Raw genomic sequence first — 23,283 nt, forward strand, 5'->3', positions numbered from 1 at the left:
GGCACAATGAGAGAGCGTATCATGATGACTTTCATTCTCCCTGTTGTGGTTACAGTACCTCCCCACCTAGTATGGGCAGTATGTAGCCTAATTACACATAACATCATGTCCTCTTCTGAGATGGAGCTTCAGATGGGACAAAACCTTGGCTCTGTGATCTAAAGCATATCTATTTGGGGGGGGGGGGGTCCTTGACGTGAAAAAGTTTGGTAACCGCTGCACTGCTCTTCCCTTCCCTTCAGGATCGCTCACTCACTGGAACCACGTTGAATTCCACGCGGCTCTCTGGCTCCATCTTGTGGCCAGTTCGCGCAGGCGCAACTAAAAAAAAGCCCCGAGCGGCTCTCCAGTTTTGCCAGATTCTCCGCCAAGTTGAGTTACACGTCAGTAGGAAACCTGTACTGGTGAGTGGACGTGTACAGTGCGCGTCAGGCGGACCCCGGATGTACAAAACAGAGACATGGAACGGGTGGTGGTGGAAATGCCGATGAACGACGGTGAGACTCGCTTCCACCTCCACGTCTAGCACGCCTTTTCACTCAGATTAACATTTCCGAGCCGGTGTTCGGTGCTTCTGTCGGCTCGAGCACAAATCCTCCTCTGCCGCCTCCTCCTCCTCCTCCTCCTGCTGCTGCTGCGCGCTGACGCACGGTTCGCCATGGACGTGCTGTATGTAACGTTATCAATGCTTTACAGTGCCGTTTCTCGCCGGTTGCTTTCTTTCTTTTCTTTTCTTTTTTTTCGAAATGCTTGTTGTGCCTGCAGGGCAGAGGACGGGCTGCTCGCACTTGTGCGCTTTGGCAGGCGGAACGGCAAAAAAAAAAAAAAAAGCGAATTAGCTGCTGTCAGCTGTCAGACAGGGCGGCTGCAGCTGACAGATGTTAGTCAACACTCACCTCACAGGCCCAAGTCTTTCCTTGTCATTGTGTGTGAGTTACTGTGTAGCATCTCCATAGGAATAGCATGTAGACTATGTAAACTGGAGCAGTAAATACATGTGGGTAAACAACCACCAGTATAAAGACTGGTTTAAATTATACAATACTCACATAACTTCCATCAGTTTAATCCACTTGCTATGATATATACTATGAATTTAGATTGTAAAGATTTATGTGAACATAAAAAAGCTGGGTTAACTGGGTTAAAATGGGTTTACGTCCCTGACTGTATCCCAAAGTAAGACTGGTATCTCAATAATGATAATAATAGTAATAATAATGTGAGACTTTATTGATCCCTGTAGGGAAATTCTCTGTCCTCTTGCCCCCCTCCACAGGAAGGTCAGGCTCAGCTACAGAACAGCACCCATAGAACTGTTAGGGATTCAGTGTTTTGCTCAAGGACACTCGAACCGGGACGTCCGGCTGAAGGATGCTCTCCCAACTCAGTACCCCGCCTTGCTACGATTCAAAATATTACTTGGCTGTATCTCCTATTCCATTCTGCTCTCCTCTCACCCTCAGGTTTCTCCCTGGCCGGCCCCTCCACCACCCCACGGAAGCGCCAGGTGCGTTTCTCGGCCCGGCACGACATCATCCTCCTGCGGGAGGTTATCGCCCAGAATCCCTTTTCCTCCAAAGAGTCAGGTTGGGACTGCCTACATGAATTTTTTGCCTGCTATTTAACAGAAAAATCCACCCTAGAACACTTAGAAACAGCTAGCGGTGATGCACCTTGCATTTCTGGTCTATTTTGTTTGGTGGTGACCCATTTTGCACCAACGTTCAACAATCATACCGGGAGAGGAAGAGGCAGAGAGACCAATTTCTCCACCCACAGCAGCCTCAGTAGACCAGAATGCAATGCGGCCACAAGACATGTTGTGTTTTGAAAGGGCGTGGCTGTGATCATAGATACACTCCAACGTTCACAAACCGGTTGGTTAGCTAGCTCTATTTATATACCCATACGCCTATATACGCCTTCATGCCCCTTTTCTGCGGGTTGTTGCAAGGCATTCTGGGAAACGTAGGACATCAGTAACTGAAGTAGAAGTAGACGAGGCCGGTTGAGGGAAAGTGGGCACACCAAAAACTAAATTACATGATACTGGATTTTTCTTCCAATTCTTCACTAAACGTTAGACCATAGCTCCAATCTGCAGCTATTTTGTATCTCTCACAGTAAATATGCAATGTGGATCATTTGGAAGCCACTTATTAGGGGGGTACTGCCAAAGAAACCACTGCTGGTTTTGGGGCTCCTCCAACACTTATTATCCTGTATTTATATCAGTTTATTTTTGCCTGTTTCCTCACACGACAAGAATAGTATATTTATAGTAACCAGGGTCCTGCAGTGAGAAAATTTGGGTCTGAGGATGAAAAGGTTTAGGAGTCCCTGCTTGAATGTGTTGCACCCCATCAGGTCGGATCTGGGCCCGCGTGGGGGAGATCATCACTGCGGCCCTCCAGGATGAAAACTTCGAGGTGGACGCCAGGCGGTGCAGGGAGAGGACCATGCTGCTGCTGGACTACTACAAGAAACAGGACTACCCCAGCCTGCGCAGGTCGGCACCAGTCGATAGGAGAAATGAATTTGCATGCACTGTTGTTACCTGAGGGGGATCGCAGCACCGCACCTGACATGTAGCGACACATTCGCTCCATCCTTTCATGTGGGCATACAGGTGTTTGTTTGTTTGTGTCTTTTTTTTCGGCGCGTTCAGGTTCGGAACGGAGCGGCTGTACGCCCAGAAGGAGGATCTGCTCCATGAGGTGCTGGAGCTGGAGGCGGAGAAGGGGCTCCTGGCCAGCGGGGAGAGCAACAAGTACCAGGTGGGGGTCAGCTGGGGGGGTGGAAGATGAGGAAAGGGGGGGGTAAACCGCTATTTGTACCCCTAAGATTTGTTTCCACTTCTTTCCCACTGCTGGAAACTGGCAGCACCCTCTCTCTGTCTATGTTTCATACCTTGATTGTTGAGTTGTTTTTTACGATATTGGCTGTTAATGTTTTGCTGAGGCGGTGGTTTGTGTGGGTCGGTGTTTTCTTCTACTGCCGACAGTTTCTGCTGCTCCAGGCTGCGTACTCTGTGGTTTTCTGATCAGAAACCGCTCCTTTTTTCTCACCCGGAACCACAGGCTATAGAACCCACTGGAAAAAGTTGAATTCATTTCAGTTAATTAAGCTGATAGGCAGCATAAGGTACTTTGTGTACTTTTGTCTACCCATCCCACATACTTCATATGAATGGTGGATGAGGTTTGGTTCTGTGTAAAGCATCTCTTACAATGCAAAGTACTGGGGGAAGATCTATACAGATCCAATTAGTATTTCAGCTTTCTCCAATGGGAGCACATAAAATTAATCACTTATCAGTTGTACTTCATTTTAGCATCCATTTATCGCTAGTTTTAATTAATTGTGATTAATTAATTACTAATTATGATTGCAATATTACACTATGACTACTGCTATTACTTCCCTACTATTACTGCTTCTACCCTACTACTACTACTACTACTACTGCTACTACTACTGCTTCTACTGCTATTGCTACCACTACTACTGCTACTACTACTGCTTCTACTGCTATTGCTACTACTACTACTACTACTGGTGTTGTTACTCTTGTCCTTCTCATTACCAGGAGGAGGAGCTGAGAAAGCGAGCTATGGAAGAACTGCATCTACCTGAGCAGGACAAACCCAACATCACCATCACACAGGCAGCTACTGCAGGTCTGACTACAACAGCATGTACTGAACAGAACAAGCATCCAAGGACATGACCCTCATCGTTCATTTTTGGCTTCCACTTTGCAGTCATTGCAGCCTCGTTGTTTCTGTCACCGCAGAGCCGGAGGAGGACCGCGAGGAGCTGGCGGAGCTTGCCACGGCGCCCACGGCCAAGCGGCCTTGCCAGTGCTGCTGCCAGACCTACTCGGAGATCCTCAGCTTCCTGGAGAAACGCTCGGAGGCGGAGCAGCGGCTGCGGGAGGAGGAGCTCGCCCTGCGGAGGGAGGAGCTGGAAATACAGAGGAGTAAGATTTTCAAATAGGCCGGTCAAGCCTGACATAGTTTTTCTTCCCAAATCAAGGAATTCTGCATCCCACCGCCTGCCAGACTAACATGAAAATTAATATGGATGACAATCGATTGTCTCTAATTACGACCGAGTCAAACATTGACTATTTTGCCTTGGAGGTTTCCTCTAATATGGATATTTCTATTTGTTAAAGTGGATTTTGATCAGTTTTGAAGTTGCAAAGGAAAAAGCCATAACCTACAGTAGCTTAGTATTCTAGCGTTTGTCCCATTTTTTCAGTGGCTTTGTCATGTGGCAATAAAGCATCAAGGTTGTTAGAAAAAATATTTTTTTTAAATGGATTAAGGTGACAAAACATAATATTTTTTTTCCTTTCTACTGACATGATGTCATTTAAAGGATGAAACGATTGGTAAATGTGAACCAAAAATCCTATTCATTTCTGCCAAAGATAAAAAATAAAAAAGATCTGCAAAGGGATCCAAAAGTCCCCTAAATGACAACAGCACTATTGTGGTCTATAGTTTCTATAGTTTTGTCTATAGTTTGACTGTAATATCTGTAACACATTTTTTCACAAAAAAGTTAAAGACGTGCTTAGACATTTTGAATCTCTTATGTTATTTCGGCCCAGCTACTTGTCACATTGTGGAGAAAAAGCTTCTGTATCAGCACTAATCAGAAAATTGTGTAATAGTATTGTTAGCATTCCTCTTGGACATAAATGATAAGCTGGCCCATTGGTTTCAGTGAGGAATGCTGAAAGAAAAATGTAGAAGGTTTTCTCCACACTGTGACAGGTGCATGGTCAAGGAATAACAATTTTAAAATGTCACAGTCTTGCTGAAGTTTGGGTGACATTTAAAGTAAAATCACATCATGTATCTGTCAAGTGAGCGATGAAAATAAGGGAGACTTGCCATTTGCACCAGTTTGCCCTATGAATACCAGTCGAAGTTTTCAAATGGAATCGAAATATACGACAAAATAAGGCTGTGCTGGCCGCTACGCTGCTCTCCCATTTTTCACTCCCCTTCCCTTTGCTCTCAGGTAAGATCGCCCTGGAGAGGGAGCGCCTGGGCGCCGAGAGGAAGGAGAGGGAGAGGAGGTTCGAGCTGGAGAGCCAGGAGAGGCAGGTCATCCTGGACCTGCTCAAAGAGAAGGTGCTGAAAGGCTGAGAGAGAGAGAGAGAGAGAGAGAAACTGCATCCGCCGGGAGTTCATGGCATCGCCGTCAAAACATTAGACGGAGAGAGGAGACGGACCGGTCAAAGAGGAAAAGATCTCAGAGAGGAGACCGAGGAAATAGGAAGTGAAAAGATGAGCGGTTGTTTGAAATCATCCAACAGAATATGGACAGAGATGAGCGGTGGATGTAGATTTAGAAGGAAAAGACAGCAATACAGGATTTTGCAGTTGCCTTTACAGCCACACCAATGGGACATGTGTGTGTCTTGGCGTGTGCAGGTGTGTGTGTGTGTGTATGTTGCACAACACACCAGAGAAAAAAGCTGACTGTGACTTCAAGGCATCGACCTGAAACCCTTTAACTCAGAGAATAATTACTGCGATGATGGAATGTAGCAAAGCTCCTAGGTGTGGTGATCCGCTCATTAAGAGAGTAGACAGGAGCATAGACGAGTGTTTCATAAGTGTGTTACACAGAAGCGGTCGTGTGCTTGGTGTGTCCTCATATGACACAAGCAGTGTGTTGTCATGAGCCACAGGTCTTGTTCTCTTAGGTTCCAGGCTGACAAAGTTGAAGAATCGCTCTTATTGACAAAGCTGTCTAGTCAAGCTATGGGCTTTCCTCTAGTATGAAGCTTATTACTAAACAAGGTTAGGCATGCTTTAAGTCAAACATTTCTCCCTCCCTATAAAGAGATTTGGATTCTTTGTGAAGTAGAAGTCAGCTCAAGCTTTAGTCAATGTCTGTTACTGTCTGTGAGTTGTTAATATGCTGTGCCTGTACATAGGCTAGTCTGCACTTTTTTACTCCCAAAATCCCCCAAAATACAAGCCATGCCGAATGTATGTACCTATATTGTATAGAAAATGTAGAAACTATGGCCGAATTTTATATCACAAATGCCATTTTGTATTTTAATAAATTGAAAACATGCTCTTGTACAGACATTTGTGTTTTTAATCACCTGATAACTGCTGGATTAGTAATATCACATTATTAGATTAACCAGCGATGGTTACTGCAGAAGGTGTGTAACACTTTTTAACTGATGATGTAATTAATAATATTAACTGATGTCATAAGTCAAGTTACTGCTTTCTTTTTATTCTTACAATATATTATACATTATTATTCAATATTATTATGACATCATCAGTCAAAAAGTTAAACAGTTAAATATTATATTAAAAATATGTTACACTCCTTATGAAGTAACAATCGCCAGTTAATGTTCTTACATGTTATTACATCTACCTGGAATTCAGGTTTTATTACATATTCAACCCATTTAGATAGACATTTTATTACATTTTGGCAAGTTATGACATTATTAAGTATAAGTTATTACATTATCAGTTGCTACAGGGATGTTTATCATCGATAATACCATGCTTTGAATAAAAATGCTAATGAAAATCACAAGTTAGAGTGTACTATGTCAGTCACATTATGTCAGTGATGTGGTGTAAATAAAGTGGTGGGTAAATTATGACCTCCAGCCAGTCAGTGTCATCATAACACAAACAACCACCATTATAGACGAATATCTATTATATTTTCAGAAAAGCAAAGATGTATGCTACTGGAAGCTGGCATTGAAGCAACATGCACTGTTAAGAAACAAGATAATATTTTATTTATGAAACAAATTCACATTTACTTTTCAATCATCCTCTCCTACATTCTAGATAGATATTATTAGAAGTATTTTTTTTTTTTTTACCTTCCAATCCAATGTGAAAACTAAAAAAAGGAAAAACTTCCCTAATATTAGACCAAAATAATAAACACTAGAGATACATAGGAATTCACAGGCAGGATATAAGAATTTGAATGTAGCTTTCTTCTCTAACTCTACTTTCTAGTTCTCATGCACTTCTCATGCACTTCTCATGTACTTCTGTTCTTGTCTGTAAGCTCTAACTCATATGATATGTTAACATTTATATATTTGTAGTGGCATGTTATGATTGTTCTAGTAAACAGCCCAATAATAATGATAAAGTGCTTGTTCTGGGAGTCCTCAACTGGACGTCACAAACTTCATACGACATCGCAACAGTCATTTTCGTGCTTATGAAACCACATGCATCGTCGTTGCGCCTTAATTTGATGTCAGACGGCTGCTACGCACCGATTGGTCGAGGCTATATTCGCACCGCCCTCTTTTGTTTCGATATCGCCTCTGATTGGATCGCTCGAGCGTCAGTACGTCTGCTCAGCCATCCAATGAACGGGTGCTCGTGGCATTTTTTCCCCCTGCTGCTAGATGCGACCGCATTGCAACAAAGTTTACAGTCGACACGTTTGAATTCTTGAAGCGGAGTTTTGTTTTGTTACATTGTAGCAGCGCCGTAACTGCTTCTGTGTCTTTGTCGGTCGGTTGGAGATTAGGAAAACAGTGTGTGTGCGTGTGTATTTGACTCTAATACCCTCTTTGGTCCGAGTGGAAACATAGCTCAGCTTTCTAACTGCACTCGGTTTCGTGCTAGACCCAGTTTTTGTGGTGATAATCGATTTTTTGGTTGTTGACTCACTCTAACCAAGACGAGTGTAACTCCAGGTTACTTGTGGGACATGTGCGCTTTGTTGTTTTAGTTCATCTTGCAATATATTGTTTAGAAAGCCTCAGTTAGCTCAGTGTTTTATGTTTTTTTTTTTTTTTTAAATTGTTTACTTTTGTTGATGTTGACTCCCTGCAGACGTGCCTGCAAGGTTGTAGTCTCAACCTGAGAATCATTAAACTTAGTGTGGATGCTATTGTCCAGGTAATAACGGACGCATTTTGACGGTTTGGGGGAGGAAAAAAAAGAATAAAATACCAGATTGATTCCAAAACAACATGCCCATTAGACGTTTTGGGGCTTACAAGTCTCTTGTCTCTCACTCTCAACCTCCAAAGCTGTCGTATGGTTACTCGAAAATGAATGTCTCGAAAAGTGGCTACCGTGTTTTTTCTGCCAACTCAACCACCGCCTCCGCCGAGCTGGCCAAGAAGATCACAGAGTAAGTGGCCTTTCAGTAACTAAATACAGAGATGCATGCATTCGTGGTTGTATTGTCATTTCCTGTACTTCTGACAGCGCACCTGGGAATCATAACGGCAGGTGACCTGAAGTGACTGGGTGTGTATTGTTTGGAACTTGATCCAGCTCATGTACACACACACACACACACACACACACACACACACACACACACAACACTTTGGGCTTGTCAGAAATGCAGCTAACCCTGTCAATAACACGAGACTAGTGTATTGTTGACACAGTTCTGGACTTATTTGGGTTGTTAACCCATAGATAGAAACAACTGATAATGTATACTGAGGCATCACCTGTTTTCATAGATAATGCATTGATGAATATGGGCCTGCTGCATTATGGGTCTTATTCCCTCAAAGTTCTTCACTTAGTTTTGTGCTGCTGTTTAGTTCAGTAGAAAGGCATCAACACTTCCAGTGGTTAGGAGTTTGGATGTCACCCATACTGTAATGTAGGTACTTCTAGTTAGGCATAGACTGATATATTGCTTTGTCAATATTGGCTTTTTATTAAATATCGGGTGTTGGCCAGACAGTGTTGTTCACCACCAGTATGATGGAGGTTCCTCCTTTTTGCATAAAAACAGTCTGCAGAACCTGCTATGTTATTTTATTTGCATGTTATAAATTCATTGTTGTTGAATTGTTATCCCAGAGTTTCCCCTACTGTTGAATAGGTGTGTGGGGGTCACCCTGCCTTAAGAACCTGTTAACCCTAAAATAATTGAATTAGCCTGGGTTTCAGTGGAGTTTTAGTGTCACATGATGCTCTAAAAGCTGTTTCAGAGGCTTTTCCATCCTGACAAGAATAATATTGTGGTGGAAACACGGAATACTTTCAGTCTAAAAGTATGGGTATCAGCCTTCAAAAACTTTACTGGTCGACCCTTTTGTCTAGTGCTGTGAGAGGCATATGTTACAGTTTTTCTTGTAGTATCATACACCACCATTGTGCAAATGAATAACACTCCTATGGGGTGAAGATGAAAGATAAGTTTTATTAGATTAGGACTGATCAGGGCGTTGTCACGGGAGATTCAAAGGACTTGTCACTGAGAATCATAGCGATGAAAGCAGCACACTTCACAGACACCACTTCTTTACATTCATCTAGGGAATATGCACAGACACATCTAATACTGTGTACTGTGGGAGCCAGACAAAATGTATTAAGCGGTGATTCCTGGGGCATTTAAATGGTTCTCTGGTGCAGTTAAAAAAAACGGGTGAAACCGGATTCATGCATCTGATTATCACATGAAAATATGACAACAGGAATAGTCCGTTAAAAGACCTTAACTGTGAAAGCACTGAATGAACCCACATCACTGCCACCGCCACCATCATCTCTTTCTGTTGGTCTAGTTCAAAGTGTGTGTGTGTGTGTGTGGGGGGGGCAGCAACCATTTTTCCCCAGCCCTGCAGACTTGTCAGTCAGCCAAGCAGCAGTTGTATCGCCTTACCCACACAGAGAAAAAGAGCTTACCCCCCTTCGTACTGTTTGGCAACACTGCAGAACACTATTAGGGGGATTGCGTTGCCATTACAGAGCTGAGTAGAGTTTTGTTACGGTGCAAAGGTGAAGTCTGCTAACGCGAGGACGCACAAACTGCTGCTGAAATTTGTAGACGAACAATATTTGCCCTCACATGCATGTGTTGTGACTGGGGCTGTGTGTGAATTGAACTCAACGTTCCTTCTTTACAACCCTGTAAGTCATTACTGCTGTGGCAGATTGAAAGCGGTGTGTTCAGGCTGCCAACTGGGTCGCCTTTGCACCATTCCTGGAACTTTCCCTTGACAGTCAAGTAGTATCTAGCGATCATGTTTTGAACACAGGCCCAGCACCGGCAACGCTATCCTCTCTGATCAGTGTTTTTAGCGTTCTACTACAATGTAGTCGTACTGGTTAATGACACTGTATCATACACTGGACCGAGGTCTGGGTTCAGGCATGTAAACAGGGCGAGGCCAGAGATCCTTGTTTTGCCTACAGGGATCCATGCTAAATGTACTGGGGGAGCCTCCCTCAGTCACAAAGCCAAAACCTCAGTCATCTGCACCTCGCTTACAAGAGCCATCAAGAGCATTCTTTGCTTTGAACTGGCATCGAGATGCGACTGCGCAGTTGCAAATTTGACAGCATAATAATTTGGTAACCTCGGCCCAAGGCAGAGCAGTATTCATAATGCTTGGGATTGTTTTGCTTGTGACTTGACTGATGCAACCCGACTGTTATGCACACTTTATTTATGCTGTGTATCAGCTTAATGTGTATTTTATGCACAGCGCTGACCTTTTTGTGGCTGTTGTGAAGTTGTCTTCTTTGATGCCACAACCTGATTCCCCTCTAATCTTAATTAAGCGACTGAACTGAACAAAGACTTCAATATTTGAGGGCTTGCTCTCCTCTCTGTCTCTCTCTCTGTGCGTACAATTGTTTTAAGCCTGAGGGTTTGCCACATTTTGTCTAATATGTTGACAACTAAATGGACTATGACAGGGTACTTTGCAGTCACTCCGATTTTTACTGCTGTTTGTAGATGGTGGGCCTGTCTCCTGTTGACAGCCTCCGATGGGTCTTTAGCAAGGCATATTAGAGTACAGACATACAATGAATACTTACACAACAGCAGATAAGGAAGTACCATGCAAAAAAATGACACACTCTGACACTCAGCTGACACTGAAGGTTGACATAATTGTGTGTTGACGACCCTCACGTTTCCAGCTAGACTGGAGTCTGTGTTGAAAAGTGTGTGTGTGTGTGTGTTTTGACACTGTATCACCTCTGTTCTCTTTTTCTTTTCCAGACGCTTGGGTGTTGAGTTGGGCAAGTCGACGGTTTATCAAGAGTCAAACAGAGGTAAGGTTGAGAAATATCCTTCAGGTCCCCCCGATTTCACATCGAATATCTATTTCAAGTGCAGAGTTTATCTGCTGAGCTCTGGTTTCGTGCTGTCTCACTTGACTGTGCACTTGGACCCAAATTGATTGCGTGTGTTTTTGTCTTGTTGTCAGAGACTAGAGTGGATGTGAAAGAGTCCGTCCGTGGACAAGATATCTTTATCATCCAGACCGTTCCCAGGTGAGAGAGAGAGAGATATTATTCATAACATTTTCTTAGCCCTCTGCAAATTTGCATAGACACAATATAAAATTAAATTCACTAATTCACGTGCAAACATGCAAATTCAATCATCTATAGGGTGTTGCCTTATAAAGATCACTTCAGCTTGCCAGATTTCTGTCGTTTCATAGCTTTATGAGACAAACACTAAAGTGTCCCCATACCAAAAGAAACACACATATTGTACATGTACATATTTGCTTTGTCCAGCCAGCTTATAAACATCTGCTTATGATCCCAATCACATGACTGAGTTCCTCTGAAAGTGATATATTGTCTCCACCAGTCACAATTCCAGTAGCTATGCCAATATACTGTAGTTGTCGTTATTGGGTTATTAACCAAAACAAGTCAAAACTGGTGTAGCTGGAAACTTTTCTAGGAGACAGAGGCCATACTGTGCACTATGCCCACCAGCTAACTTGTTTTCATGTCTCATTTAAGTTTCCCTTAGCATACAATTTCCTGGGGGGTGAGATTACACTTCCAACCAAAATGAGGTTTACCTGTTGCAGCAGGTAAACCAGGGAAGGCAACACCTAGCTATGACCATTTCACATGCAGGAATCAGTTGATTTCTCTTTATTAACCTATGACGTCAAGACATGTTTGAAACATCACCAGAGGTCACAGGAGGGGGACGGACACCATTTTTGACCATCCAACAGTGAGTCTATAGTTGACTGGCTGCAGCTGGTAAAGTGAGACAGAGTATGAATAACCATGCAGGTACAGCAGGCCACTGACCTCTCTGTGTTGGCTCTCTGGTTTCACCAAGCTGTCGAGGCCAAAAGCGATACAAACACTATCCCGTTACACCAACCACCTACTCTTTGCCTTATAATGTAGTGAAACTGTCCCAGTCATCAAAATAACAATCATTGTGATATTTAATGCGCATCTAACCACAATACAGTTTAAAAAAACACCCAGTTGCTTTCAAGGTTATATTTGCCTCTTGGCGTGGCTAGGGTGGAAAGGCTGGTAAGGGTGGAGTCCACTAGTAGAGAGGCCATGCCAAGACAAGGTGAATAAAAACAAGTTGGTCTTCTTTATACACATTGTAGTCAGTGGAATGGCATGGTGTCTGGCTGAACTGAACGGAATAATTTTGGAATTGGTAACGTGTTGAAAGACATGAGTAAGACAATATTGTAACACAGGTAATGCTAATTTTGGCTGAAGGAAATCCAAACAAGCTTAATAACCTTGTACTTGCTGGGTAAACAAACACTCGACTGCTGACTCATCATTCCCTGTCAGCTCATCATTCATATCATCCTAGAACCGATTCCTCCTTAAAGCAAAGGTGTTTTGTGTTACCCATAGATGTAAACATACATGCATAAATAATTACTGGCCATCTACTGGGTATATACTCCTAGCTCTTTACTTTGTCATGCACAGTAGCTCACAGTTACCACTATTGTCCAAGTAGTAGTACTGCTACATAAAATTAATTCTTATGTTTAACCTTCATGAGAATTTCCTCTGTCGATAAACAGAGGATAAATGTAGGCCACAACCATTTGCATAGAGCTGTGCCAGTCAGCCAGTAGCCAGTGTCAGATCAAGATATGTCACGTACACTCGTCTTGATTTGATCTCTTCTGTTGCTCAGAGATGTCAACACAGCCATCATGGAGCTGCTGGTCATGGCTTATGCCCTGAAGACTTCCTGTGCCAAGAACATCATTGGGGTCATCCCCTACTTCCCTTACAGCAAGCAGTGCAAGATGAGGAAGAGAGGATCCATTGTCTGCAAGCTGCTCGCCTCCATGCTAGCCAAAGCCGGTATGGTTTGTGTGTTATTTACTTAATGCTATACTTTATTTGATTCAGTGGATATTGCAAACTGAATGACCACGAAGGGAATGATGAAGTTGTATTATATAAAACCTTTTTATTTTGCACTTTGAAGCCATACCAAAGCTTCTTGTTTTTGTTGTCGCAGGGCTAACTCACATCATCACCATGGACCTCCACCAGAAGGAGATCCAGGGCTTCTTCAGCTTCCCTGTTGACAACCTGAGGGCTTCCCCCTTCCTCATCCAGTACATCCAGGAGGAAGTACGGCTACATTACATGGCACACACTATGACATTGTGCCTTTTTGTCAAACAGCCACTGAGCCAGTGGCAAAAGATACAGTGTTGTTGTAACTGTTTTCAAGTTCAACAAAAAACCTTTTGTTTTCCTGAAATTTGATTGAAAGATCAATGATCAGCTTTATATTCCAGCATTGAAAATTTTCACCATTTCTCCTTCTCCAGATCCCTGACTACAGGAATGCCGTAATCGTTGCAAAGTCCCCATCAGCTGCCAAGAGGTAACAGCAAGCCTGGGACATGCAGGACTTGCAAGTATTGACGTCCTCAAGTTCTCTAGTCGCACTTTCTGTTATACACAAGTGTGTCTCTTATGTCGCTGTCACAGTTGTTGGTTTCTTTCTTGTGTGCTGTGTATTTGTGGTCACATGTTAGCACTTTGTGTCTGTTGGTATATGTGTACAAGTTTCTGTGTGCACTACTTTATGTTGTCTTTTGGCTATATATTTGTTTGTATATGTTTGTGTTTATCAGTTTCTTTGACCACTGCATGTGTGTGTGTGTGTGTGTGTGTGTGTGTGTGTGTGTGTGTCTCAGAGCTCAGTCCTATGCTGAGAGGCTGCGGCTGGGACTGGCTGTGATCCACGGAGAGGCCCAGTGTTCGGAGTCGGACATGGCTGACGGTAGACACTCTCCCCCCTCGTCCCGCACCACCACAGGACACACCGGCCTGGAGCTGCCATGTAAGACAGAGACACATGTTAAAACATTTCTCCACCCGCTGTTTCTCTTCTTTACCTTTTTCCATCACTCTCTCAGCCATATACAGATTAATAGTGTAGAATGTCGCAAACATGTCAATTTTATGACGGATTACATCTTCCATTTCTGGATGCACGTACACAGAGAAGCCCATTTTCACATTATTGGTGACCCTCGCATATTACCTCTCGCATAAACCTTGTACGTCTTCTACCAAGGCTGCCCCTCTTTGTCCCATGCCTCTCTTCTTCTCTTCAATCTTCTTCTCAGAGACCAAGAATGTGTGTGGGTGTTGCTCTCCTCACACCTTTTTAAATGTGTTTGTTCAACAAGGAGAGCCGCTCTATGAAACATGAGTGTAGTGCCTGTAGTCAAACATTGTCAGAATCTTACACTCATCTTGAAATATCTTGCATAATGTCCCGCTTTCTTAACACCCTTAAACCTGGTACATGCTTCACACAGAATGGCAGACGTTGCAGGATCTTTGTTTCGTTGAAGAAGAAGAAGTCTTGTCACTTGGAAGATCCCGATCCCTCCCTTTTAAAGACCATTAGGAAGGCTGGCCTCCTCTGACACAGACAGTTTCAGACAGTCTCCTCCAGAAGCAACCTAAAAGGCCAGCTTAAGACAAAAGTGAAGACCTGAGTAGCCATGATGCTGACCCTGCAGCATTTCATTCACACACACACACACACAGTTTATTCAGCATGCCTTAGGTCAGCACAGCCCATCCCTTCACCTGGACATTGTTGTAGCCAGCTGTGAAATACTGCAGGCAAAGACTGACTTTTTCTCCCTCGGATGGTTTATTTCTCTTCTCGTCTCGTCTCAGCTGCTCGCCTCTCAGCTGAATTTCTCATCCACCTCCTCCTTCCTTCATTGACTCGGCAATCTGTTTTTATGTCAGCCTTTTCTTGCTTCTCTGAAATATGACCTGAATCACACTCATTCCACCCATCTCTCGCTGCCTTTACAGATTCATTGATTACATCTTCTGCCCTTTGACCCTCCATGAAACGTCAATTCTCATTTCTTGAAGGTTTCCTCCCTCTAAACAGCTCTGGGGAAAGAGCCATCTCTGAGAAAGATGTTTTGTTTCATGGCATCACTGTGTGCACTGTAATATTTTGTGTGTTTTCACAACTTTGTGATTGTGTGTTAACATGCGTACTTTGTGTTTTTTGTGTTTGTATGTGTACTGTACCATTAATATTCTGTACCATCCTATCTTTTGACAACACAGGCAGCAGACATCATGTCCCATTCCCTGGGATAGAGCTCCCAAGTATGACCATAACGCTTGAATCCATTTCTGCTTCTTTGTTAGATTGTTTTTGCCTCCCTGCATGGAATGATGGAATGAGCTACTGAGGGCTTCTAATACATTTTATATCTGGACACTGAGGAATTGTCTTAAACCAAATTAGAATGAAAATGGTGGTATAATATTAGATGACAATTGATGTTAGACTAGGTTGGGCTCTTTCTCTTGCCTGTTTTACTGTTGCTAAAATAAGCGGTTAGGTCGATGTTTTGAAGAAAGCAATTAGTCCAAAGGAAGGAAATATGTTGGCACACACTGCATAGTATCTAAATATGTCAGTGGCTAAGTCTGTTTCACTGCACTGCAAGCTGAGGTTACCCAGCAAACCTCTCAGCTCCTTTTATTGCTGCGTTCACCCTACAGCTAAATCAAAGCTAGTTTGAATATTGCTGGGTCCTTACTGATGTAAGGTTTTCCAGACTGATCCCAGTTTACTGCTGAGATTATTAAGGGATTTCATGGATATCTTACTCATTCCAACTATATTTTCTTAGCTAGCACTATGTCTTTTCTTTGCTGCTTTACGTTTGAAGTGGAAGGTAGATGTGTTCATCTACTAGAATAAAAGTGGCATATTATATTTCTTAATGAACTCACACTGTGAGTTTACATCTGGGTCAGTCAGAGTACTTTGGTGTGCAAAGAGATTCAAATGGGTGGGGAAAGCTAATGAAACCCATGAACATTTGTGTCCTAGTTTTGTACGTCCAGCATGGGAGGATGTGGGCACAGCAGACTACTGTTGTTTAGGCCACTAAGCCGCTAGTCTGTTGACTTGCAGCTTACAACAACATACAATAAGCTTCAATCGGGTCTGCCTGGTCATATCTTTTCAGATTGCGTTAAGCAAAAATGAATAATCCAGTCTCACTATTCCCATCTCGTTGTGCACATTGGCTCAAAGACTTCATGTATTTCCTGTGTCAGCTAGAAGAGAAACACTTGTGATGTGAAGAGGGGCAGTGCAGTGCAATACAGCACATTGCTGAAGGCTAAGCTTTGCACTTTGGTCAAATAGAAGTCACTGAGACACACTGACCAATCTGTCAATGGATGCATATCATATTCAGCCCCTGATATTAAGTGTGTCTGTGTCTGTGTGTCTGTATGTCTGTGGTTGGTTGTTGGTGAGAGAAAGTAAAATACTTAACATTGTTTCTAGAACAGGGAGCTGCACTGTTCTGATGTGATTCAACCTTGAGGCGCATTTGGATCATGAGATGAAAATAGTTTCCCCTGTGTGTCCATGGTCATTTTTGGAAGCCCTCAGTCTCAGATCCTTTAAGTTGAACTGATTTTGGTTCTTGAGAAATAAAACTTTTATTTAATTATTATTTTTTATTTGTATTTTTATTACTGGACAGGACTGAGAAATCGTGACCTGAAAGATATTATGAATTGTCTGCCCTCAATCACATAGATATGTCAAGATCTTGACATTTAGTGTTCATGCTGCTGAATGTTGCAAAAAATTAGCCTAAAAACCCAATAGAAATTTTCACATGTATATCATTGCATTGCATTATAATAGTTAACACTAATTAATACTCAAAATCCTCTTACTAGATTCAAGTTATGAAATTACATTTCAATTTTCTGCTATACTATCTATTAACTACAGATAACAATTCATGAATTACAGAACATGAACAAAGTAATGTTCAACAATATCCTGATTTGACTGTAATGCTGTTTGAGTTGCACCAAAATTAATATGAGCCAATTTGCTGGACACTGTTGTATTCTGTTCATATTTGCCATTTGCATCCTTTTGCCTGATTAGTTTGTCTTTTGAGTTGTGGGTCCAAACTGTTTGCTCAGCAACAGTTTGAGTCTTGTTTGTTTAAAAGCTCAGTTTGGATTACAGTTTCCTGGCTTCCTTTGCTACCCAGAAATCCATAACCACCTGACTGACACCCTTGTAGGAGTTTTAAATGGACAGAGGCCTTGCTGGATGATCTGTGACGGATTTGGGAACTGACCACTAAAACTGCCTTGCTGTTGTTTGGAAGAAGGTTTTTGGCATGGTCGGCTGCAGTGTGGGGGTCCCTACACTTCAAATGTGGTGGTGTGTAGACCGGGGTCGATTATTATTTGAAATCCTTTCAACTACTTCAAACATTTGTATAAGCCTGCCTGGAGTTAGAAGACTTCAGAATAGGGCAATTTAAATGATTTCTTTGGCGGGCAAGATCAATTACTGAGTAAGTAATTTATTCCATTATAGTTATCCATTACAAATGGTATTTGAATTGATTCCAAATAGTGATTTGACCCTGGTTTGGTGGCTCCTAAGGGGGTGAGTTCTACACTCACCTCTCCCATCTACTACAATACCAAATGCAATAGCATGCAAGACCCTGTAAGATCTTGGATTGGACTCAGCAGGATGACAAGTTCATCCTCAAAATTCATCCCACATGGACATATTCCATTTCCCCAAAGTCTTCCAAGTTTTCTGGAGGCCTGAAACAATTGGACTGGTGCTGTGGTAGCTGGGTGCTTGTTGAGGTAGAGCTGCCTTGCATGATGTTTGCAGGTTTTTAACCAAATCCCTTCTCACCTAATCTCCTTCCCTTTTTTTATGTGATCCAAGTATCCTCCCCTGATCTTTGAGACACTGGATCGATCGATCGACTTCTGTGCTCAAAGTAATCGTCCTCTTATCTTTGTTTTCCAGTGATGATGGCGAAGGAGAAGCCACCGATCACTGTTGTAGGAGATGTAGGAGGCAGAATCGCCATCATTGTTGTAAGACCTTGAGCTTTTATGTGACTTACATGTACTTAACACAATTTAGTAATTCCTTCTTTGGACTCAGTAATAGGGTTTCACAAAACAACTGTATTGGTAATATGCGGTGCAAGGGTTGAGATACTGTCATGTGAGTGTGGTTTTTCACTTATTGAATCATTAATGCAATTTGGTTAGAGGAATACTTGCACATAAATTTCTGTGCAGGTCCTGTCACTTTTGCTTGTCAATACAGACTTTCAGCTAACTCGTGACTAATGTCTCTCTTAATGCTGGTTAGCATTACAAAGGTATTAATTCTTACCATCTTACAGACTGTTGACAGCAGAGACTGACAAAACTGACCAAAACTCAATAACGTTGACATGACATGCTGATACAATACAAATTGAATGTTGAGATTTAATCCCGCCCGTTCGTGTGATCCCTAACTCTTATCCATGTGGCCACTTATCTTAGGACGACATCATCGATGACGTGGAGGACTTTGTTGCAGCGGCAGACTTCCTGAAGGAGCGAGGAGCCTACAAGATCTACATCATGGCCACACACGGCCTGCTGTCTGCCGAGGCGCCGAGACTCATAGAGGAGTCTGCTATCGATGAGGTAAAACCATAAGACCATTACCTTTGAACATAGAGTAACCAGAACGTTGAAGGTCAAAGTGAACACATTTTTAACTTGACCTTTAATGTCACTGCACTTTGCTTGTGAACACCACAGGAAATGTAAGTTAAATGTGAAGTTTCAGTGAACTGTTTTAATTCTATTTATTATGTGAAAATAAACGCACCAGGAAACAGGTGGCTGAGAACTGCAACACTATAGCCTTCACTATATGTAAACCCATCATGCCCCAGTATATTTCAGTAGTTATCTTCCCCATTCACTTCCCCAAGAGGAAAACGTAATTCATTTTTAGATCTCTTGTAGAGTAACTGTAGCAAATGTCTTGTTTACTTTTACATGTCTAACTAAATGTCAAGACATGCATTTTTGAAACAAAGAATTGTAGCATATTATATATATTCTATATGTAATATGTTTTTCTACATTTTATGCATGTCATACTGCTTCTCATGATGTGCCAATGATAAACGAAGGTGGAGAGTTCAGGGCGTGAGCTCTACATTGCATTTTTAATGCACTTGACAAACTTGAACAACGTGTGGTCCACGATGGTATGCATAGATTTTGTCAGTGTTGTTGAGTGAACGAGGCCCTTCAAGAGAAAGGCTGAGGGAGACGGACTGAGCCTGTCCTTTTGCGCCTCCAGGTGGTGGTGACCAACACTGTTCCTCACGAGGTGCAGAAGCTGCAGTGTCCAAAGATCAAGACCGTCGACGTCAGTATGATCCTGGCAGAGGCCATCCGACGCATCCACAACGGAGAGTCCATGGCCTATCTGTTCCGCAACATCGCCGTGGACGACTGAGGCAACTCGCACAGACACACATTTACATTCCCGAACGCACCGAGCACACACAGAAAGCACACACCCAGGACCAAGAATCCTCAGCATACCACAGTTGTTTCTTTTCCCTGTCGTTTCTGTTTGTTTTGCCAATTAATTTGAGTCGCTTGTATTTACTGTACGTCATGAAAGACGTTTCTGTGTCTCAACAGTTCGAACTCTGCTTCATTCCTATGATATGTTACATATGGGGACTGTTCAAACAGCACAAAGTGTTTCACCTCATTAGTATTTCCTTCCTACCATCTGGAGAGATGAATAGCGCAACATTATGTATTGTATGCAACCTCTCAGTATGCTGCAGCATTTGGCTAATAAAACAATTCTTGGATGAGAAAAGTTCTGTCGTTATTTGAACCATGGAGAATTGCAATGATAAAAGCTTGCATATACTTGGGTGAAAGCGCGTTGTCTTAATTTAACTGGCAATATGAGCTACAACTATTATTAATATTGTTGCAGTGAAAGCGTAGGTTTGTGCATGTACTGTAAGTGTTAAAAATGTAGTGGAACAGCTTTGCACCTGAACCTCAACTTTCAGTACCAGTTTCAGTCACTGGTGAGGCCTCTTGCTTTGTGAAGCATGGACAAGCATGACATCTCAGTCATTGCTGTTCACTACAAATTAGATGTTAATGGTCATTACAAATCTTTTAAAGCTTATGTCAGTGAGCAATGCTTTACATTGCATCAGGTGCTTTGTCATTTTATACTTGCTTATATATAGTGTGGCACTTACTCAGGAAATATGGGCAGCACACAGTGTCAAAAAGAAGCTGTGGGGGTTTGGTTGTTGCTATGTGCCTTGATTTGCATGCAGTCTTAATAAACCCTGTTTTTGCATTCTGTGTGTAGTCATAGATGTTATCTAACATCAAAGGTTAATGATATACATGCTGGGTATTTTTTTTCTCTAAAATACAAAAATAACTACACAGTAGATAAAATGTCAAGTTTAATGCATAATAGGTGACTAATTCACAAGCACATTTCATATACCGGTACACGTCATATCGAGGCTTAGTCTAAATAAGTTCAGACATGTCACACATTCTGTGTACAGTTATTTTTGCTTATCAAGGGCTGTTGCCTAAAGCAGAACCAAAACTATAAATCTGCTTTATTGTAATAAAACTGTAACTTTGTAACTTGAGCTTGATCATTTAATTCAAACAGAGCAAAGAACTGCTTTTCGGTCGTTTTTCTTTTATGCAAGCAATACATAGATTGATTACATTTCTTTACACTGTAATGAGAAACCTTGCTGTATTCTGTCCAGGACCCTGAACTTGTTCTAAACGCCTCAGGATTCCATTAATCCGCTGAGGAGCTTTGACCAAGTCCAGGGGCAAAGACGACTGGGCACCGAGACACACAGTCACCACTGGATGAATGGCCTCCCTCACTGCAGCTCCTCTACAAGGTGACCATGGTAATACTAATGGAAAATAATCATAAAGTGAGGTTAATCTGTGCAAAATGTCCACTGAAAAAACTCAAATATCCATCTCAGATCTCAAATAAAGCTAGAACAATTACAACTCCATGCTACTAGCAAGATGACAAGTCCACACACCTGCATGGCCGTGAAGCTGCTAGGCCTCCGCTCCCCTTTGTCGACTGCAAGTGAACATGAGCGGAGTGCGGAAGACTGTTTAAAAGTGGCCTGAAAGAGGAACTAGAGAGCAAACGTTTACCCGGCCACTTCCTCAAAATAAAACAGGAAACTTGGTTCAATCCTATCTGATGGAGAGAGAGAGGGGGGGGGGGGCGGGGGGGGTGGGTGGTGGGGGGGGGGCGCACATGGACCTGAGTGCCACGCAACTGTCTCTGCTCTGCAGGTTTGAAGTAAGGGGAACCATACACATCTAATACAGGAACTGCACAATGGACCGGCCTGTCAACTGGTGAAAGAGTAGTGCAGCTGAATTATTTAGTATTCAAATGTTGCTGTTACGCTCAAGGCCAGTTCAGTTCAGTTTGTATCGCTTAACCTTCGCCGCTCTCCCTTCTGGCCTGAAATAAGATGGCACTGCCCCCCTAAAATGGGATGTCACACTGATTTCACCTTCAGTCACAATCACTTTACAGAGATGGAAAATGTGTTGGTGATCATTTTCCAGGATGATTCGGTTGTTTAATCCAAACGTACGAGCGTGACTTCTTGTTCAGAACGGTCAGCTCTAGTAGACAATAAACCGTATTTGAGTGTAAACACAGTTTCAGCCTCCCATGCATTGCCAATGGAATTAGTCCGGGCTGATGATGGATAATAACGTCAGCAGATATTTTCCGCTTACCAGAACACTGTGATCAAACTTGTGTATGCTCGTTGGAATTGACATGAGGTCGGGTGTCGTAACGGTAAACTAGAATATTGATGTAAAAACTGAAGCGTGTATGTCAACATGCAGGTGACTCCATGGCACAGTGGAGATATGATTCAAAGTTTGTGGGTTCAGTAGCATTGGTCCTGCTGAAGTGTCCTTGAGCAAGGCACTGAACCCACTAGCAGCTCCATGGTTGCTGTCAAATGTCGTTTTTTGAGGCATCAATAGAGTATAGCAATAAAGCCACACAGTTGGAACTGATTTCAGTGAAAATGCAGTGTGGGCTTTTTGTCAATAGATGGCGACATATATCTTAATACAGACTGTGGAAACTCCTGCTATCCTCTGAGCTCAACACTTGTGTATTTATTTCAGCTTATGTGAAGTGCTGCGTTTGTGCACCGAGGGAACAACAGCTCAATGAATCATTTTTATTATCACTTTCTATCTGATGTTTGTTTTTTGTCCCTTGTTTTAGTTTATGACTGGTGTAGCAATAGCTGTGAAGTAGATGTATGGTTGAGACGGTGAGCATGCTGAGACTCCTCCACTCATATTAAGTCGTATTAATATGCCAAGAGTAATTAGGCTGATGGGTGGGCATGCCTTCTGTACCTACATGCATTGCCTAGACAAGTAGATGATGGATGTTGGCCAGCATGACTACCATATCACTGCTTCTAATCTGCGCTGTTCTGCAGTATTCTACATCTCACATTCACACTTTTCTTCTCTCATTAGTCCCATTGTGGTGCAATTGCTATCTGACAGGACATCAAAACAGCAATGTCTTGGAATAATATTGTGTTTGGAGGTTTTTCCCTTGCTGCTGCAAGTGATATCCCCCATCTTTAGAAAAGGCTTCCTGACCTCATGACCAAGCTATCTCTTTGTTACACAAATGCATTGTAAACTGTCACAAATCCATGTGTGTCAACTGGAAAATTAATTATCAGTATTCAAACTGCAAATATACAGTATGTTATGATGGCAATTAGTCCAAATAACAAGAATTCTGTCCAACAAATAGTTCATGAAAGAGATTCTGTATCTTTATTTTCAACTTGTTCTATATGTTGTGTTATCTTCAATATGTTCTATTTGTTCTTTCATATCTTTATTCTATTCTTTGCTGCTGCACAATTTCCCCATAGGAATCATTACGTTTTCATCTAATTACGTAAAAGTTAACCTACCTCTGTCAGCAAATAGACAGTGAGACTTAAGTCTGCTGATG

General features: G+C 42.4%; 2 protein-coding genes across 8 annotated transcripts; both read left to right on the forward strand.

Moving 5' to 3' along the window:
- Nucleotides 1-399: 399 nt before the first annotated feature.
- LOC139657393 (uncharacterized) lies at nucleotides 400-6,076 on the forward strand. Its single transcript, XM_071535211.1, has 7 exons — nucleotides 400-497; nucleotides 1,467-1,589; nucleotides 2,371-2,512; nucleotides 2,672-2,780; nucleotides 3,593-3,683; nucleotides 3,800-3,985; nucleotides 5,041-6,076. Exons 1-7 carry the CDS (start codon nucleotides 461-463, stop codon nucleotides 5,166-5,168), a joined length of 816 nt encoding a protein of 271 aa, XP_071391312.1. The 5' UTR covers nucleotides 400-460; the 3' UTR covers nucleotides 5,169-6,076.
- A 1,393-nt stretch (nucleotides 6,077-7,469) lies between these two features.
- LOC139657386 (phosphoribosyl pyrophosphate synthase-associated protein 1-like) lies at nucleotides 7,470-20,416 on the forward strand. Of its 7 annotated transcripts, XM_071535201.1 has the most exons (13): nucleotides 7,505-7,585; nucleotides 7,881-7,946; nucleotides 8,081-8,184; nucleotides 11,035-11,087; nucleotides 11,243-11,309; nucleotides 12,973-13,145; nucleotides 13,306-13,421; nucleotides 13,625-13,680; nucleotides 13,997-14,142; nucleotides 15,408-15,449; nucleotides 18,169-18,239; nucleotides 18,702-18,848; nucleotides 19,519-20,379. In XM_071535201.1, exons 3-13 carry the CDS (start codon nucleotides 8,102-8,104, stop codon nucleotides 19,675-19,677), a joined length of 1,113 nt encoding a protein of 370 aa, XP_071391302.1. In that variant the 5' UTR covers nucleotides 7,505-7,585; nucleotides 7,881-7,946; nucleotides 8,081-8,101; the 3' UTR covers nucleotides 19,678-20,379. The 7 variants fall into 7 exon arrangements, with proteins under 7 accessions (XP_071391301.1, XP_071391298.1, XP_071391300.1 ...); XM_071535200.1 differs by having other exon boundaries at nucleotides 7,470-7,946; XM_071535198.1 differs by having other exon boundaries at nucleotides 7,504-7,585; nucleotides 7,881-8,184; nucleotides 19,519-20,380.
- Nucleotides 20,417-23,283: the final 2,867 nt, after the last annotated feature.

The sequence above is a fragment of the Centroberyx affinis genome, unplaced genomic scaffold (genome assembly GCF_046629955.1).
Source record: "Centroberyx affinis isolate AG114_WGS23_722 - 3 ecotype Tasmania unplaced genomic scaffold, CSIRO-AGI_Caff_v1 ptg002676l_1, whole genome shotgun sequence".
Lineage (NCBI taxonomy): Eukaryota > Metazoa > Chordata > Actinopteri > Beryciformes > Berycidae > Centroberyx > Centroberyx affinis.

Excerpts from the sequence above, each read along its gene's own strand:
- LOC139657393 (XM_071535211.1), top strand. The coding sequence starts at position 461 with ATGGAACGGGTGGTGGTGGAAATGCCGATGAACGACG. Across the intron at positions 1,590-2,370 it reads CTTTTCCTCCAAAGAGTCAG|GTCGGATCTGGGCCCGCGTG; the intron begins GTTGGGACTGCC and ends GCACCCCATCAG. Across the intron at positions 2,781-3,592 it reads GGGAGAGCAACAAGTACCAG|GAGGAGGAGCTGAGAAAGCG; the intron begins GTGGGGGTCAGC and ends TCTCATTACCAG.
- LOC139657386 (XM_071535197.1), top strand. The coding sequence starts at position 8,021 with ATGCCCATTAGACGTTTTGGGGCTTACAAGTCTCTTGTCTCTCACTCT. Across the intron at positions 11,310-12,972 it reads ATCATCCAGACCGTTCCCAG|AGATGTCAACACAGCCATCA; the intron begins GTGAGAGAGAGA and ends TCTGTTGCTCAG. Across the intron at positions 15,450-18,168 it reads CCCTGGGATAGAGCTCCCAA|TGATGATGGCGAAGGAGAAG; the intron begins GTATGACCATAA and ends TTTGTTTTCCAG.